At 42.4% G+C, this 19,307-nt stretch overlaps 1 protein-coding gene across 1 annotated transcript in view; it reads right to left on the bottom strand.

Annotated features, from left to right (window-relative positions):
* The window catches only part of FBN1 (fibrillin 1), a gene marked incomplete at both ends in the record, with an annotated part of 239,882 nt that overhangs the window by 120,297 nt on the left and 100,278 nt on the right, over positions 1-19,307 (bottom strand). The window contains 4 exons of the mRNA XM_080708266.1: positions 875-1,033; positions 6,366-6,491; positions 12,074-12,199; positions 17,366-17,563. Of these exons, the coding sequence (XP_080564392.1) occupies positions 875-1,033; positions 6,366-6,491; positions 12,074-12,199; positions 17,366-17,563 (609 nt within the window). The remainder of the gene's footprint in view (positions 1-874; positions 1,034-6,365; positions 6,492-12,073; positions 12,200-17,365; positions 17,564-19,307) is intronic.

Raw genomic sequence — 19,307 nt, 5'->3', positions numbered from 1 at the left:
GACTTGGGCCACTAAATACTGCTTTAGTTCTTCCTGGGGAGATTTTTCTGGCCATCTCTCTGGACATCAGCCCCAGTCATAGTTTTTTCAAAACACTTCAGAGGAGTTAGATGTTGGGAGATGTACAGGGCAGCAGTGGGGTTCTTACATTCCACTCTGGAGGCCACTGCACTAGATCAGGCTAATACAATGAGGCTTGGGCCGGGCGTGGTAGCGCACGCTTGGAATCCCAGCATTCGGGAAGCTGAGACAGGAGGATCGCACAGGTTCGAAGCCAGCCTCAGCTACTTAGTGAGGCTCTCAGCAACTTAGTGAGACTCTGTTTTTAAATAAAATAGAAAATAGGTCTGGGAGTGTAGCCTGGAGGTAGAAAGTCCTTGGGTTCCATCCCCAACATTACAATAAATTAATTAATTAATTAAAAAGATAAAATAGTGCTGAAAAAATATATAGCTTGGAGAATGTATCTGGATTCAATCCCCAGTACCAAATTTTTTTTAAAAAAAATTAAAAAAAATAATAATAACAAAAAAATTGTGAGGGAAAGAGGAAATATGTGTTCTGGGAAAGTGAAATTTTAGTCTCCTGAGTCTTGGAGGTCTACACAATAGCCACTAAGTAATTCAATGAGAGTAACCTGAAGAGGTTGCTCTTGATGGTGACCAAGGAGCTACGTCAGTAGTACCTGACTCTTTGTATAAAGTTGCACATCCCCGCATGCATTATCTGGGGAAGTGTCCCTGAACATTGTCTGCTTTCTGGAATCTTCTTCACTTACCTGGGTTTCTCTGACATCAGCAGCAAGCTCATGACTGCCACTGGCTTGCAGGGATGGGGCTGGGCAAGGCAGTTGTCGTCTGAAGGCAGTGCTTACCTGTGGATCTGATGGGGCACATCTCGGGGGCCACAGTGACCCCCGGAGACCAGCAGCGGCCGACGTCGCAGCAGCACTGTATCTTGGTTATGGACTGCGGCAGCTGGTTGGAGCAGCGTCCGTTTGTCAGAGCCGTGTAACAGTATCCCGGGCGAACGTCTGAGCGGACAAAGAGACACACATGTCAGTGAGTCTATTGAGATGGGACCTGTGGCAAGGCTGCCCTGCCTCCCACCACCTGCCCGCACCTGGGCTATGGCAGATGAACACACACTTTCATCCTCTGGAAGATGGGCTGTGAGCACTGAGCGGGCCAACGAAGTTCAGCACACTGGGCCAAGGTCACACAGTCCACACCCAAGATGGGAAGGAGTGACTCGTGTCTCTGTGCTGTAGAGACCCTGGGTTGCCCTTGGGTTTAATCTGCTTCGTCTGGGCCACATTAGGCAAATATTGACATAAATCTACTTTAAAACAACCTTAAGTCTGTACTATACTCCACATTGTTAAAAGATCCTCCTCACTTTTAGGTCTGACTCTGTGAGTCAGACTTGTGAGATATTTTTTTCCTTATTTATTTTTTATTTTTTGCAGTACTGGGGATGAAACCCAGGGGTATTCTACCTCTGAGCTACACCCCCAGCCCTTGTTTTATTTTTTTATTTTAAAATGGAGTTTCACTAAGTTGCAGAGGGCCTCATTAAGTAGCTGAGACTAACCTGTGACCCCTAATCCCTGTGTAACCTTGAACCCGTGATCCTCCTGTCTCAGCCTCCCTAGTATTGGGATTACCAGCATAGCCACCATGCTTGGCTTTTTCTTTTTTTTTCTTTTCTTTTTAAAGAATGAGTCACTTCACAGCCAGAACTAATGCTTATTAATCAAAATTTCCTTTTGTCTGGGGCCTTAACGGATGTTATAAGGCTCTAATTATTTAGAAGTTAAAAGCATAAACTATTCCAAAGTTTTAGTCCTACAGGGTAGGACTAAACAGTGGTAGAAGAAACTTTTTTTTTGGCAAAAGGTATCTTCTCAAAGTAATGTGGTAAGACATAATTCTATATGTCACTTTTACTGAGTTACATCATGTCTGGACAACCAAGAATAGAGCACGGCACAGGAAACACCTTTCAGAAACTACTGTTAAATAATACAGCCAGGCAGCAAACGGCAAAACATTTTTATCTATCTGACATATATTGAGGGTGTATCTCTCTTCAGGTAAACTATATCTCAGTATAATCTGTATAAAGTAACATTTTGAAGAGCAAATCACATTTTAACTATGCCTGTCATTTAAAGGTATAAAAGCAACAAATCCTTTTATAAAATGAAGAATTTTCTTACAGTCAAAAATTCATCCTCATATTTCTCTGGGTCTGAATATTAAACTTCAAATTTTTGCCCAGGGGTCACATTATAGTTATTATCATCTACATCATTCTTTAGAACACAGAGCCTTCACATCTTAGAAGATGAAATAATATAAAAAGGCTAATTTTAAAAACATTTAAATTATTAAAAAAAAAACAGGGCAAATTCTGAAACATTAAAATTATTAAGTGAGGAAGGCTAATATAAACCTAGACAAACCATAAAAGAAAATTATGGGCCAGCTTTACAGATACAAGATTATTTCTGAGAAGTCCTTAAAACCACTAAAGCGAGTATAAATGTGCTTTCCAGAAATTTTTCTGTGGTTCTAATTCCTGTACCTCTGGTCAGATTAATAGTCTCAGCAAAGGTTTCGCTTCGGCCTGGCAGACAGTGAGGCCCTGTGAGGGATGGGGCGCCTCCCCCAAAAAGAGGGTAGATAAGCAGGACTTTATACCTCCTAATTTGCAATACCTTTAACGCCACTGATTCTTTATCTACTCGTTTAGTAAATATTTGGGGCAAGGAAACCAAAGGCTGTTAAGAAGAGGAAGAGATACTTAAAACTGGCCTCTCTCCCAGATTCCAATGATTTTGGTGGTCAAAACCCAGTGTAAACACTTGACCAAATTATGAAATGTGTACATGTAAGTTTCAGCGGGGGCTATCTTTCAGAGAAAAACCAGGACCGATAGCTGCCAATGGTAAACTCCTAATGGGCTAATGTCTATCATTTTGCAAATTAACTGTGGTACTTTGTTGTAACCGTTTGGCCAACTAATATGTTAAATCAGTGGGTCGAAGACTTTTGATCAAAACTGTGACTATCCGGGATGAAAACATTACAAGTTGTGTTTGGATTGGGCAGGCCCTGATTTGCAAGTAGCACCTGCACATACAAAACAATAATTGTTTTGCCCTCCCTTCCTTCCTTCCTTCCTTCCTTCCTTCCTTCCTTCCTTCCTTCTTTCCTTCCTTCCTTCCTTCCTTCCTTCCTTCTTTTCTTCCTTCCTTCCTTTCTTCTTTCCTTCCTTTCTTCCTTCCTTCCTTCTTTTCTTCCTTCCTTCCTTCCTCTTCTTCCTTCCTTCCTTCCTCTCCTTCCTTTCTTCCTTCCTTTCTTTCTTTCTTTCTTTCTTTCTTTCTTTCTTTCTTTCTTTTTTTTCTTTCTCTTTCTCTCTCTTCCATCTTTCCTTCCCCATCCTCCCTACCTTCCTTTCTACCATCCTTCATTTTTTCAATTAAAAATACACACATTTACACAGCTTGTGACTATAAGAAAACCCATGAGGTAAAATAAACAAAGGAAGGTGACTAGAGCCCACTGGGAGGAGCTGGGCCCCAGAGCACACCAGCCTGGGGTTTCCCTGCTCCTTAGGGAGCAGAGCCACAGAAAGAGGAAAAGAGACGATTCTGGGGCTGGATCGTTTTTCACAAAAGGGAAAAACAGCTTTAGGATAATCTGAAGCCTAGGAGAGCCAGAGGTATAGTCCTTCAGGATCTGGAGACCATAAGGAGAAGTGAGAAAAATCCTGGACATTTAACCCAGGGGCATTTTACCGCCAAGCTACACCTCAGCCCCTTTTATTTTGAAACAGTGTCTTGCTAAGTTGCTGAGGCCGGCCTGGAACCTGTGATCCTCCTGTCTCTGCCTCCCAAGTACTGGGACTGCATGTGCCGCCACTTCTAGTGTATCTTTGTCTACTATGAATCTGTCTTAGCCAAGATATTTTGGCAGAAAAGGAGCAGGAAGCCCTCTTCCTTTCCTTCCTCTTCCTTTCCTTCCTCTTCCTTTCCTTCCTCTTCCTTTCCTTCCTCTTCCTTTCCTTCCTCTTCCTTTCCTTCCTCTTCCTTTCTCCCCTTGTAAATTACTTGTCCTTTACTCTCAGGACCCCAAAAGCACATTATATCAAAACAAATCTGTTATGGATTCCATAGGAATGTTTAGGTCATCCCAGGCTTCTCCTGACCAATCATTAGCATTTTTGTGTACAACTAGGGCCCAGGAGTTGTGAGGCCAAGGTGTAGACAGGACATTCTATGACCCAAAGGAGGTGAAGAGATGGAAAACCCTACACAAAAATATGATAAAGTGCCAATGGAAGATGGCAGACCCAAAATTAAAATAACACTAAGGACCAAAAACAATGTGTCGGGGCCTAGGAGGTCTGAGTATCACAATGTGGTGATAGGGTTAAGAGTAGCAATTTCATGGTTATTAGAGACGGACAAAGAGGATCCTAAGTAATGCTATCTACATACAGGGTTTGCACTAACTCCAAACAACCTAGTTAGACTTGTGTAAGAGTTCGGAGCTCTCTGTATTTTCTTGTGACTAGGGATAATTTTGGTATATCTGCAGTAGGAGAGAAACATGAGTGTTAGGAAAGGCAGAGATGTCACTGGGATCATTTACTGTAGTAAGTTGCTAATTATGGCTACAATAAGGTTCCAAGGAAGGAGAAACGGTGCTTGCCTAGAGTTATGGCAAGAAAGCTCACTGCATCTGAAGGGACTCATGGGAGAGGCCCAGACTGCAGGTGCAGACAGGCCCGCACTGGAACCCAGGTCCCCCTCACCTACTTCCTGTTAGACAATTGCACCAAAGTATTTATCTAACCCCTTTAAACCTCAGCTTCTTTCCTTCTACAATATGGCTGCAAACATGAAATCAAATAATTTACACAAAACACCTAAGAGGCGATCCTTTGAATCTTAGTTCCCTTCCCCTACTCCTCTGATAAAAAAGAAAATTTCAAAATATAAACCATCTGATATGTAAATGTATGTACATATGCATATATCTATTTATGTGATATTAGATTGAACCCAGGGGCATTCGACCTCTAAGCTTACACCCTCAGCCCCATTTTATTTTATTTTTTTTATTTTGAAATAGGGCCTAAGTTGTAGAGGGTCTTAATAGGTTGTCAAGGCTGGCCTCAAAACTGTAATATTCCTGTCTCAGCCTCCCCAGGGCTGGAATTATTGGTGTGTGCCACCATGCCTGGCATGTAAATACATTTTAATCCCAACAGGGCATGGTGGTCCAACACACATACACACACACTGTATTTTAATATCTCCAATGTATTTTTAGGCTTTCTTTGAGGGTTAAAAACAACATCTACCTGTTGTCCGGACAAGAAAAGCTCTTGATCTCTCTGCTGATCAAATTCTCTGGTAGTCGTGTGTTTACAATTGTTCAATCTAGCAGTTGACAAAAATCTATCTTTTTTTTTTTTTTTTTTTTTTGCAGTACTGGGAATTTTGCCTCCACTGGATCCTCCTGCAGTACCAGGGGCATTCTACCTCTGAGTTACACCCCTAGAAACTTTCTTTTTTGAAACAGGGCCTTGCTAAGTTGCTGAGGCTGGCCTTAAACCCGCAATCCTCCTGTCTCAAGCTTCCCATGTGCTAGGATGACAGGGATGTGCCACGGTGCTAGTTTCAAATCTATTTTTAAATGGAACCCCTGCTTATTTGATAATTTACACAGAAGCCTAACAACACAACAGGTAAGAGAAGAACCACCAGACCTGGAATGTGTCTGGGCCCTCCCCCTTGTCACTGCCCACCCCCAACACCTGAGGGGTCCGCTGGGCACAGACCAGAGGCCACAAGTTTCCAAATCCTAGCGGAAAACTACCAGACTTTTGAGCAAGAGTGTTATTTAATCAAAGCACAATTTTCAGAAGATAAATCTGACAAGATGGATTGTAGAGAAGCCAGGAAGCAGGAAGACCAATTAAGAGATTATTGCAAAACTTCAAACCTAAATTAACAGAGGTCCTGGGAAATTACTGAAGATGTGGGTATAAACAAAGAGACATCAGGGGGCGGCTTCCAGGTTTGACACTGCGTGACCGTGTTGTTAATGGAGACCAAAGACACAGCTGTACTCTCTCCTGGATCATTCCTCTTTGGAGGAGGTAGCTAATACTAAAACAAGACAAGCCCCATTCTTTTGGAAGGTATTCAACTGTTCAATACATTTCCACTCATGTACATTTTTACCTCAAGTGAGGGATTACGTGTCCCCGTTGTCAAACACATTTAGAAAGATGTTCACTGTGCCTGATTCATACAAACCATGCAGCCTGTCTCTAATTACACCTACCTACACATCTGGTCCCATCTGGAGAGGTGTAAAAACCAGGGGGGCATTTGCAAAAGTAACTGCTGACCGTGTTGGTGCATTCACCCCCATCGCAGATTCCAGGAATAGTGCTGCATTCGTCAATATCTGGAACATAAAGAACAGTCTCAGTATTTGTAGAACACGATATAAAACTGTGCATTGTTATAAGGATTCAGATACTGCACTAGTCAAACCTCCCTAGAAACAGCTCAAGTCCCTACTCCTCTCTGTGATGAGTTACCATTTCTGAGTTTCTTCACCCATCACGTGCAAAGGTTGAGTAAGATGATACATGCGATGCTTGTAATCCCATCGTTTGGGAGGCTGAGACAGGAGTATCACAGGTTCATGGCCAGCCTCAGCTACTTAGCAAGGCCCTCGCAACTCAGTGAGACCCTGTTTCAAAATAAAGACTAAAAAATAGGGCTGGGAGTGTAGCCTGGAGGTAGAATGCCCCTGGGTTCCATCCCCAGTTCTGAAAAAAAAAAAAAAAAAAAAGATGATACATGCAGGTTCTTTGTAGGCTCACAGTCTACCTTTAAATGTACTATTATTTCCAAGTGAGCCCATTAGTCGGCTTTACCATTGACTAACACTTGAGATAAGAGCCAAGAAGTTCATCACTTATAAAGTGATGTCAAACTCGGGTCTCTACCTGGCAGGAGCTGGCCGAGGTCAAGGGAGTTTCCACCTAGGGTCATGCCCCCTTGGGCCAACCAGGTCATGAATACGTCATAACGCGCCTCAATTCACACTGCAAAATGAAACGAAGCTAGGAGAAATTATTGTGTCTGAACGAGCCTAGATGACTTCAGCCTGACCTACAGTCCCCTCCTGGGTGTCTAGTAGCTTCTGTAAGCCAACCTATCAAACACCAGCTGGGGCTAGATCACTTTGCACAGAAGGTAAGAACAGCTTTAAGATCGTCTGAAGCCTCTGAGAACCAGAGGTATAGTCCTTCAGGATCTGGAGATCATAAAGCAAACTGGTCTTTATGGAAGAGACCATAAAGAGAAGTGGTCTTAAGGGGCAAAGAAAAGCTATTTCTGTGCTCTGAATACCTGTCCCTGTCTCCTGGAGGCAGAAGCCCTGAGCTGCTGACACGTAGGGAAACCTATGACCTGATCTTCATGGTGAGAAACCGTGTAAGAAAACACAAGTAAGCTAAGAATTCCGGCAGCTGTTTGGGAGTCACGGGGAACACTGAAGGTTATGAATGCCGCCTGCCAAGCCTGAGAAATTTAGTTTGTTCTATTGGAAAAACTCAACCCAGGAGAAAAGGCATGACACAAAAGCAATCTGATTTCTCAAGTTCTGGTCAGGCGAAGCATCCGCCACACTATTTTAGAGACTTGGAAATAGTAGTAAGTGTAAAGGTGGAGTATGGGATGTCCGTGTATCATCTTGTTCAACCTTCTCATTTGACAGGTGAAGTAACTCAGCGGTGGGAACTCATCAGAGAGGAGGAGGGACTTCACCAGGATGAGGGCCAGGTCTTCCCGATTCTCAGTGGCCTCTCTCCTATATCCCAGAGATTTGTCCAATTCTTTGTATAGGGAGGGGACCAGCTGCTTCAAGCAGTAAAAGTCAAGGGCCTGCAACCAGCTGCCAGGTTGGTGCCCCACCCGTGGACAAGGGTTAAGCAGCCCCAGGGATTCTCCCGATGCGATGCCTAGGAGGGTAAGAGCCCTTAAGAGCGAGTAGCCATCAGATAAATGTACCATTGTTTTGGAAAGAGAAAGTCCTGAGGTTTGGGGCTCTCCTACTAGGGAGTGCATGAACTTAAGAGCCACATTTTTTAATGTTTAATTTTTTTAATTTTTATTGGTGCGCTATGATCTCACATTATATTGTGGATCATGTTGCCATTGGCATATATTCACACGGTACTGGGTCTTTGGTATCCTTCAGCGCTACTGTGATTGCTAACGGCTGGGCCGGCTGCCGTGGAATCCCCGAGTGTTAATGGTTACTTAGGGATCCAAGATGACTTCTTCCGGAAATAAAACGTGATCCATTAATTACGTTTTTCATTTCTCAATTTCCTCTTGCAGTAACCTGTGCAAATATGGACTCGGTTTCGAAAAGGAAAGGTTCACTCATGTGCTCTTTCAGTGCTCGCACCGTACAGCCAGAAAAATCAACAAGAAGGCGGGCACGAGCTCTACTTCCCAAATCGCCGCTGTAAATCTCAACGTTTTGCTTCATAAATGCATGAAAATTTAGAAATCATTTAATCGCTTCAGCTAATTAGTCTGCATTTGAAAAAACAATGTACCTAAAGTTGCATATTCAGATAAACATTGGCCTGTGACATTTATTTTAAGTTTTGGGGACAGAATGATTTTATAGGGGAGAAGGGAGATTTCTGGAAAATAAAAACATCATGAAAAGCAATTTCAACAAAGGCTTCTTGCACCTGAGGAGTGGTGTTTAACGTCCTGTGAATTGGCTAAGAGTAATTCAAGTGAATTATTTTTAATTACTCGTACAAGTACCCACTTTCTCCCTCTCCATGTCAAGAAGAAGATAGACGTAAAAGAACCGCTCACAATTGTTGGAAAAGGGGCCAGAATGATGCTCACAGATGCTATAATTAGGACCTCGGGTGTCCACCATGGGCCCATCTGGTAAGGTGTGGTTCTTAGCCTACGATGCTATTGGGGGGGAAGTGTAATGGGAGGAAGGTAGGTTATTGGGGGCGTGACCTTGAGGGGGTTACCAGCCCCTAGTGCCTCTCCACCCCCCCCCTCTCTGCTTCTCAGCTACCATAAGGTTAACAGGACTCTTCTTCTCAGTGCTCCCACCATAATGTGCTGACTTGAGGCAGGGCACCAAGTGACACCCTGGACTAAAACGTCTAGAACCATGAGCCAGAACAAACCTTTCCTCTTTTAAGTTGATTATCTCAGGTATTTTGTCACAGTAAGGGAAGTATGACTACACATAATGCACAGACCCTCACTGTGATGCTTGACCATCTTTTTTAGGGCAGGTGTAGGATCTCTTGTCTTTTCAGTGGTTGTGAGCTAGACTTCCTGGGTTCCCCAGGTTGGCTATCCAGAGGCAGGTCTATGTCAGGAGTTAGTTTATTCCCTGAGTGAGGTGCCATAACTGGAAACCAGCAAGGGAACTGAAAGAGGGAGCCTGACTTGCTGAGTGCTCAGAGAACTTTCTGATGACTTTTCTACCAGAGCAAGCCAAGTCGACCAAGCTCAAACATCCTCCAGGCTAGATACAAGAGGTCTTAATGGAATATTCTCATCTAATATCATTTTTTCTTAGAGAAATTAAAAAAGAATGAAAAAACCCATCTACTAGATTTAATGCAACTGTCAACAGAAGAGGACTACAAAAAGGTCTAGCCAAAAGCATTCTGTTCTTATCTTGCTACTGATTCCAATATGACGCGGGAGACAAATTCTGTGTGGGTGGAAGAGGATTAAGTAATTCCCAGGCTGAGTTTTTGGTGAATTGGATACACTACCACAATAGGTTTCTTAGCATTAATAAAAGAATTTAAATTGTCTCCATTTCAGTCTGAGCATATGCATGTGACATACCATATACATTTTTTATTTTTTATTGGTGCATTATATTCATACATCATATTGGGGTAAAACACTTGTGTGTACAAACATGTACACATCGCCCGTTTAGTCCCTACCCAATTCCCACCCCATTCCCTCCCCGTCCCTCCCTCCCTTGCTTGGCTTAGTGATTGACTTCGATATGTTTAAGTACATTGTGTGTTTTAGAGATTTTCCTTCTTCCCTCCTCCTTTCTCCTCCTTTAGGTTGTCTTGTTTGCTCCTCTATAGAATTTCCTTTTTCATCTAGACTTCCTCCTATGACCCATTCCTCCCTAACTCTCACATATTAGGGAAAGCATCTGATTTTTAATTTTTTTGTGACTGACTAATCTCACTTAGCATAATGTCCTCCAGTTCCATCCATTTCCCTGAAAATGATGTAATTGAGTTTTTTTTAATGGCTGAGAAAAATTCCATTGTGTTCATATCCCACAGTTTTGTAATCCATTCACCTGTTGATGGACATCTTGGCTGGTTCCATAGTTTGGCTATGATGAATTGTTACCATATATATTTTAAATGTAAAATATATATTACATATTTTAAGTAGCCCCAAATATTGGAAAACATAGTTGTTACATTAGATGTAACAGCTTTCCTAGAGGAAAAAAGATAATATACTATAGCTCAGTCAGAAGAGGCCACTTTGCAGTACACCTAACTATCTAAGACACAACCCCTTAATTTAAAATCTCAAAGGGTAAAACTAGGCGAGTTCTTTGCCTCTTTCGGTATCTACAATCTCTATTCAAACTTAGCTCTACAACTAACTTTAAAATACATTCACCTGTAGTCAAAATCAGTTATATTATCCTTTGAAACTTAAAATGTTTTCAAGACACCCTACTTAAAAAAAAAAACCCAAAGTATTTTTCACAGCTATCTCAAACTATATGTATATATAATATATTCAAGAATTCAATAGCAATGATAAATTCTACGATGATTAATAACCTAAAAACAAGCCCAACCTCTAAAAGTAATCCTACCGGAGTGTGATTATTCCACTCGGGGAAGGTAGATATTAGATGTGACATGTAATTTATGAATTGTACCATAAATGTAAAGCTGTCTTTTGCTGGTGTGATATACTGGGTAATCAGCAAAGAAGTTAAAGGTTTCAAGTCCAGACAACTAACTTTGAATAAACTATTCCTCACAGCGAGAGTCCAGGGGTACAAATACCATAACAACTATTTTTTTTTAAATGCATACGACTACATAAAACCTCAGATCACACCAGGCAAAACTGAGTTGAGTGTTGAGGGAAAGGGTTTTTCTCCTGAGTCTGACAACAAATAGAGTTTGAGGATTGTGTTTCATTATTGTCTGACCATATATAAGTTACCATCTTATAGGAACTTTATGAGCTTATCAAAAAAACCAAGATTTCAGTGTTCCCTACTGATTTTCTGGATGCTTCTCTTTTGAAGAAATTATTAGTGCACATGGAAGCCAGGCCTCATTTTGCAATTAAGAGTAGTGGTAAATATGAACACAGAGTCTATAGACATATTTTTAAAAGCTTAATATAAACCAAAAGCAAATATAAAATTTTACCGCAGGTTGCTTTTTGTTTGACCAACATTGGAAAAGTTTCCATTTGATGGGTGTATGTCATACCCCAGAAAAGAAAATTCTAACTTAGCAACAGGAGCTTGAATATAAGTATAGAGGTCTCCTCTGCCCCCTAAAAATGAAACATCTATTTTAACTCACAAAATCAGAAGACACCTAATCTTTAATAATATCTAATGATTAAATTTATATTTGGTCTCTAGAACTATGCAAAAACATGTGTCTTGAGTGTTTTAAACCAAATATTGGTTCGAAAATATTTCATGTTTTAATATTTAATTTGATTCAGATGGACCTCTTATTTTGGGTCTGTTAAAGTGGAAAAAGCTGCAGGGTTTTTTCTGGTTCAATGGCACTAAGGCATATTATTTTTGGTAGGAATATTATATTTACACTTCCACGGGGATAACAAAGGTAGAGGGATTCAGGAGTTATCTGCGAGCATCGCTGGTACTGATGTTGAGTCCTGTCAGCAATCCTGCTCTCCCTCTTGGATGCAAAGCAGGAGATTTCTTACCTTCACATTTCTGTGATACTTCATTAAACTTGTGTCCAGCGGGGCATTTGCACTCGAAAGACCCAACAGTATTAATGCAATTTCCTCCTTGACAGAGCCCAGGGATGGCCTGACACTCATCTACGTCTGTAAGGTTTTAGAAGAGAAAGAGAAAAAGATTCATATGAAATCCATTGCCGAAGAAAATGGGGTAGTTGGTTTACAATTACGACTGTATTCATATCAATGTGTTCATCATAATATTAGGAATAGGATGTGAGAAACTTTTTTTTACACAATTGCATTATGTAAAATAAATTGTTATCAACACAGTTGGTCAAGAAATGTTCTATAAGAAACATTCTTTATTTTCTCACCTTCAACATAGCCTCACAGAGAGAATATTTGTACTAGTTCTCGTGGGTCTTATCAAATATGCAGCCAAGTATAAGATTATAATATATATATATGTATGTATATATATATATATATATATATTTTTTTTTTTTTTTTTTTTTTGCAGATCTGGGGATTGAACCCAGGAGCATTCTACCTCCGAGCTACATCCCCAGCCCTGTTTTTTATTCTTTATTTGGAAACAGGGTTTCACTAAGTTGCAGAGGGCCTCACTAAGTAGCTGAGGCTGTCCATGATCCACAATCCTCCTGTCTCAGCCTCCGGAATGCTGGGATTACAAAGCATGTGCCACCATGCCCAGCATAAGATTATAATGATTTAAAGGTAATTATTCACCGCCCCATTTTAACCTCCAGATTGGCAGTAATAATCAGCTATCCAAGATCCTTAAAATCAAAATGCAGTCTATGTTTACAATAAAAGTATCTTTTAAGAGTTGTAATAAGGCCGGGCGTGGTGGCGCACGCTTGTAATCCCCAGCTTGGGAGGCAGAGACAGGAGGATCACACAGGTTTGAAGCCAGCCTCGCTGGCTTAAGAGACCCTGTTTCCAAATAAAAATATAAAATAGGTCTGGGAGTGTAGCCCGGAGGTAGAAGGCCTCCAGAAACCCCAGTACCACACACACACACACAAAAAGTTGTAATAAATGATTCAGCTAGATTTTCTTAAGGCCCCTCAGACTACATAAGACAGCTAGTTCTTTGTACAAATGAAGTGGAAAATGCCCCTTGTACCTGCTGGAGCACCATCGTGTGCAGTCAAAATTAACCAAGTCAGAAAAGCAGAGGCGGCAGTGGGAGACCCCGGCCGTGGGTGTGCAACCGCAGCTCAGACTCGAGCAGCGCCAGAGGGAAGCTTTGTATACAAATAAATCAGATCATGCCCAACACTCCAGGCACACTAAATGCTCCAGAGTCGCCCTGAACCTTGCTGTCTGACGTCACCCCACGCTCCTCCCCTTCTCTCCTCTCTCTCCATCACACTGGCTTCCTCAGATACACTAGGGATGTGCCTGCCTCCGGGTTTCACAGTGGTGGCCCCTTTTTCTGGGATGCTCTTCTCCTGGAGAGCTCTGTGGTTGATTTATGGTCATGCGTCACTCCAAGGCCACTTAAGCAGTGATCGGTTTGGTTACGAGTTATCTTAGGCTCACACAGTAAACCATGAGGGCTAGGCAACACCATATCAGTTCTCCATTCATTACACAAGAAAGACTGATTTGACAAAAAGTCCTAGAGAAACAGTCTGGGGTTTCTTCCTCCACTTGGAATATTCTTTTAAAAATCTAGAGGCCGAGTGTCCTCTTTACGACCACCAAATGAGACAACGAGGTGACCACGGTTTGTAGGATCACGACCCGAGTTCCTGAGTACAGTGTGTAGTGCCGGGCATGGCGGCGCACACTTGTCATCCCAGCATTTGGGAGGCTGAGACAGGAGGAGTGTGGTTTGAGGCCAACCTCAGCTACATAGGGAGGCCCTCTGCAACTCAGTGAGACCCGGTTTCAAAACAAAGAATAAAAAATAGGGCAGGGGCTGTAGCTCAGAGGTTCCATCCCAGACATGCAAAAAGAAAAAAAAAATCGCTAAAACATGAGCTATTTATTTTGGTCTAAAAGCATCACTTATCACGTTTCATGGAACATGTCACCAATGAATGACTGTCCTGAAATATAATTGGGTTACATTTTAAAGTCCAACTCACTGTGTACTGGATCAGGATTTTCCATTCTCTCAATACACTGGATATGTACATTAAAGTGTTCTTTGAAATCTAGCTCTACCACACAGACACATGTAGATAGCCCTTCTGATCCTGGCCGAGCGGAAACAGATGAGGGGCCATTCTCCACTGGCTGCATGTTCAAAGACTTGAAGACAGAATACATTCCTTTAGGAACCCATCTGCCCGCAACCCCTCACATCTGGACCACGGGCCAAAAACGCCAGCAAGGAGAGAGGGCTCCAGGATGCCGGGAGACCCTCTCCCAAACCCAAAAGATAAACAAAGGACGGCAAAAAAAAAAAAAAAAAAAAAAGAAGAAGAAGAAGAAGAAAAGGAAGAGGAGGAGAACGTCATTCTCTAAGTGGTCCTATTATTACTACTTTGATTCCAAGGGTTCTCAAGTTTTCGTATAAAAAGCCTGTCATTTTTTCTCAGATGTTGACTAGCAGTTGGCAAACAGGAAGCAAATTTTGGAAAAAGCCAAACCCTATGAAAGGAAACGCCAGTGGAAGAGCAGTGGCTCGCCCTCGCCCCGCGCCAGCGCCCTCGCAAGGGACCAAGGGACCGCCAACAGGTCACGGTGTGAGATAGCGTCAGGACAGCCGAGGCTCAATGGAACTTTCTAAGACAGGGAAAAATAAAAAGGACCCAAAGATTTTTTTTTTTTGAGGTACTAGAGATAGAACCCAGGGGCATTCTACCTCTGAGCTACACTCCAGACCTATTTTTTCTTTCTTTCTTTCTTTCTTTCTTTCTTTCTTTCTTTCTTTCTTTCCTTCCTTCCTTCCTTCTTTCTTTCTCTCTCCCTTTCTTTCTTTCTTTCTTTCTTTCTTTCTTTCTTTCTTTCTTCTTATTATTTTTGTGGTTTGGGGATGGAACCCAGGGGCATTCTACTTCTGAGATACACCCCCCAACCCAAATTTCTTTCTTTTTCTTTCTTTCTTTCTTTCTTTCTTTCTTTCTTTCTTTCTTTCTTTCTTTCTTATTATTATTTTTGTGGTAATGGGGATATAACCCAGGGACATTCTACCTCTGAGCTACAACCCTAGCCCAAATATTATTTATTTATTTATTTATTTGTTATTTTTGCAGTACTACAGATGAAACTCAGGGGCATTCTACCTCTAAGCTACACACCCAACCCAATTTTTTATTCTTCCATTACTATGATGATGATGATGATGATGATGATGCTGGGAATGGAATACAGGGGCATTTACTTCTAAGCTACATCCCCAGCCCAAATTTTTATTCTTCCTTTCTTCCTTTCTTTCTTTCTTTCCTTCCTTCCTTCCTTCCTTCCTTCCTTCCTTCCTTCTCCTCCTCCTCCTCCTCCTCCTCTTCCTCTTCCTCCTCCTCCTCCTTCTTCTTCTTCATTATTATTATTATTATTTTGCAGTACTGGAGTTAGAACCCAGGGGCCTTCTACCTCTGAGCTACATCCTCAGCCACTTTTCATCCTTTATTTTGAAACAGGGTCTCACTGAGTTGCAAAGGGCCTCACTAAGTAGCTGAGGCTGTCTGAACCACAATCCTCCTGTCTCAGCCTCCCCAATGCTGGGATGACAAGCGTGCCCACCACGCCCGGCTCCCAAAGAAGATACTTATTCTTAATTTTTAAAAATTGTATTATCAATCCATTTAAACTTTTTAGGGTGACTTCTTGCTGCTCCCAACATTCACGAGGATGCACAGGCAGACAAGGATCCAGTTGAACGGAGACTTACAAAACCGTGCGAGCCAAGCTGAGTTCTGTTTTACTGCACCCACTGCCCTTAGAACGTGCGTCCAGAGCAAAGCCAAGCTTCCTATCTATCTAAAAAGAGGGGGAAAATCATATCCCGAATCTTCTGCAAATATCACAACTGGCTAAAAAAAGGTACCACAGAGGCCGAAGGAAGCAGATAGGCTGGAAGCCGTCACCCCATCAGCGCGGTGGAGCGGCCTCTGCTCACTCCCTCCTGCTTCCTGCCAGACATCCAGACAATGAAAGAATTTGTACAGCTGGAGGAACCGAAGCAAAAGCCAAAAACAGAGTAAGCGCTTCTAGGGGAGGCTGAAGAGCAGCGGGCGGGCGACATCTGGGGCTATTTAAAACTGTGAAACCAATCCCAATTTATTTCTGACTTGGAAAAAAAAAAAAAAAGAAAGAAAAAACCCAACACATAATGCAGCCTATCTTCCTCAGGTCAGTTAAGTACAACTCCTGGGGTGCAGATGCAGGGGGCAAGGACATGACGTATATTCACAACACGTCAAAGTCGGTCACTAAGCCAAACGAGAGAGGGAGGGAGATGGAGGGGATGCGGCAAGGGCTAACTGGGTGATGTGCATGCATGCCTCCACCAACCTGTACCCCATTAGGATGTACAACTCTAAGCCGGGCGTGGTGGCGCACACTTATAATCCCAGCATTTGGGAGGCTGAGACGGGAGGATCGCGATTAGCGGCCTTAGTGAGGCCCTCTGCAACTCAGTGAGACCCTGTTTCAAAATAAAGAATACAAAATAGGGCTGGGGGTGTAGCTTAGAGGTAGAATGCCCCTGGGTTCCATCTTTAGTACCGCAAAAAAAAAAGGGGGGGGGGCTGGGGGGTGTACCTTGGACGTAAAATAAATAAATAAATAAATAAATAAATAAATAAATAAATGAATAAATAAATAAGGCTGAGGGTGTAGCTTGGAAGTAGAGTGTTCTTGGGTTCCATCCCTAGTACTGCAAATAATAATAATAATAATAATAATAATAATAATAATAATAATAATACAATAATACGGCTGGGGGTATAGATCAGAGGTAGAATTTCCTGGGTTCTGGCCCCAGTACTGAAAAAAAAAAAAAAAGTACAACTACAAGGCACCAATAATTTAAAAAAAAAAAAAAGAAAAAAATTATGTTATTTATGGGGAAATGGATGGAACTGGAGAACATTATGCTAAGTGAGATGAGTCAGTCACGCCCGCTGGAATCCTAGGCACAAGGAAGCCCTGTGGGCCGGGCGAGGAAGATGCTGGCAGGGAAACCAGCCCCGGGGGACTCGCTCTGTGACTCTTGGGAAACGTTGCTGTGAGGCCTCTGATGGTGCTTTTCCGTCCTGCTTCGCTGCCCCTGGAGACTGGCTCCCCAGCTCCCAAGAGCATCCCTCAGTACGAGGAGCCCGCGGGCCTCACCTTGACACGCGCCCGTGCGGATGTTGGGGATGAAGCCGCGGCGGCAGGGGTGCGGCTGGGCGGGACACATCTCGCAGGGGTGGCCCCAGGCTCGGCCCACCGTGGCGCAGCACAGCGTCTTTGTGCAGACGATCCCGCTGAGCTGTCCCTGGCACATCTGGTTGCTGACCACGGTAAAACACGGGCCCGTCCTGTAATCTGGAAAGAGAGAATAAGGTGCCCGTGAAGGTCTGCAAAAGCAAGTCATGGCACAGAGGAACCCCTGGTCCCATCCCGCTCCAACTGGACAAGTGGACTCTGGGAAAATCTGCAGCAGTTGACTCTATGTGATGCCGGGGCAGACCTTCCAAGCTCTGACCCCCATTTTTCTCACCTTCAAAATGGGGGTAACAGCATTAATTCTATCCACCCTAATGATACCAGTGTGAGGGTCAGCTGAACTACTTGGAAAACTCCCTATGCCTGTGAACTGCTGCATAGATATGACATGATAATGTTATTTTCACTCCTTCACTTCTCAAGAAAATATCTCTGTGCTCACACCGACTCAGCCCTATGTGTGGCACCCAATCAGTATGTCCATGAGGTATCCAAACAGACATGTTCGCTGCAGCAGGATTTCACAGACCCTAAGAAATGAGAGCAACCTACGTGTTCAGCAACTAGTGAGTGGATAAAGAAAACAGGATTACATATCCCTTGTGGAATCTATGCAGCCATCAAAAGGATGAAATTCTGTCATTTGCAATACTCTAAAGATCATTACATTAAGTGAAATAAGCCAGAAAGACATGCATGATCTTACTCATTCATATATGTGGGATATAAAAAGTTAATTTCATACACGTTGAGGGAAGAATGGTGGTTTCCAAAGGCTGGAGAAAGTTAAGGAGGAGAGATGATGAGGGGTTGAACAGTGAGTACTCAGTTATAGTTAGTTGAAGCAAGGAGTTCTGGTGTGCTAGTAGGTTGACGACAGATAATAACAATGCACTGTCGATTTTAAAAACTAGAAGAAAGTATGTTAGAAAATTTCACCCCCAAATCACAGACGTCTTGGGAAAGAGATGATATTTAACCTGATTTAAACATTACACAGAATGTAGATATATCAAAACGTCACATTATTTCAATAATATGAATAATGTTTAGGTTTCTACATACCAATCAAAAAATAAATTTCAGTAAAAAAAAATACTCGGATCTGGGGAAGCCAAGTGCACATATGACCCTCTCACTCAACTACGTTATGATGTGAGACTGCAAAGCATCAATAAAAGTATACCAAAAAAAAAAAAAAAACAGAGAGAAAAGAAGCCGGGCGCGGTGGGCACCCTTGTCATCCCAACATTCGGGAGGCTGAGACCGGAGGATCCAGGTTCGCGGCCAGCCTCAGCTACTTAGTGAGGCCCTCTGCAACTCAGTGAGACTCTGTCTCAAAGTAAAGAATAAAAAATAGGGCTGGGGGTGTAGATCGGAGGTAGAGTGCCCCTGGGTTCCATCCCCAGTATTGAAAAAAAAAGATATAAAAATGTGTGCTACATACATAAATATATTTGAAGGTAGGTGTGTGCTTTTCTGTGGGTGTATACGTGACTAACATAGAAAAAACATACTAGGCAAAATTCGAGAGATAAACAGAGCATGGGGAGATATATATATATATGGACAAAATCCCTGCCCGCACAGAGCTTATGGAATTTTGTTATTTCAGGTGGAGAAAGTAAAGAACCTCAGTACTTGCAATGAGGCAAGTCATGGGGCCTTCTTCCTGGCAATTTCTTGAACAAATGAAGTCGTGATGTTCCTTTTAAAGTGGGTCTACCTCCTTTCAAATGCAAAAATAAGCAGACAAACAGAAAAAGTTTTAGAAAAAATTACTCATCCATAACACGGCAGGTGTTTAACATAAAGAGTGATAGCACTGGTCTGAAATCATTTT

Source organism: Muscardinus avellanarius (genome assembly GCF_963383645.1).
Source record: "Muscardinus avellanarius genome assembly, chromosome: 12".
Classification (NCBI taxonomy): domain Eukaryota; kingdom Metazoa; phylum Chordata; class Mammalia; order Rodentia; family Gliridae; genus Muscardinus; species Muscardinus avellanarius.
The sequence above is the reverse complement of the archived record's forward strand: the minus strand, read 5'-3'. Positions and strand labels throughout refer to the sequence as shown.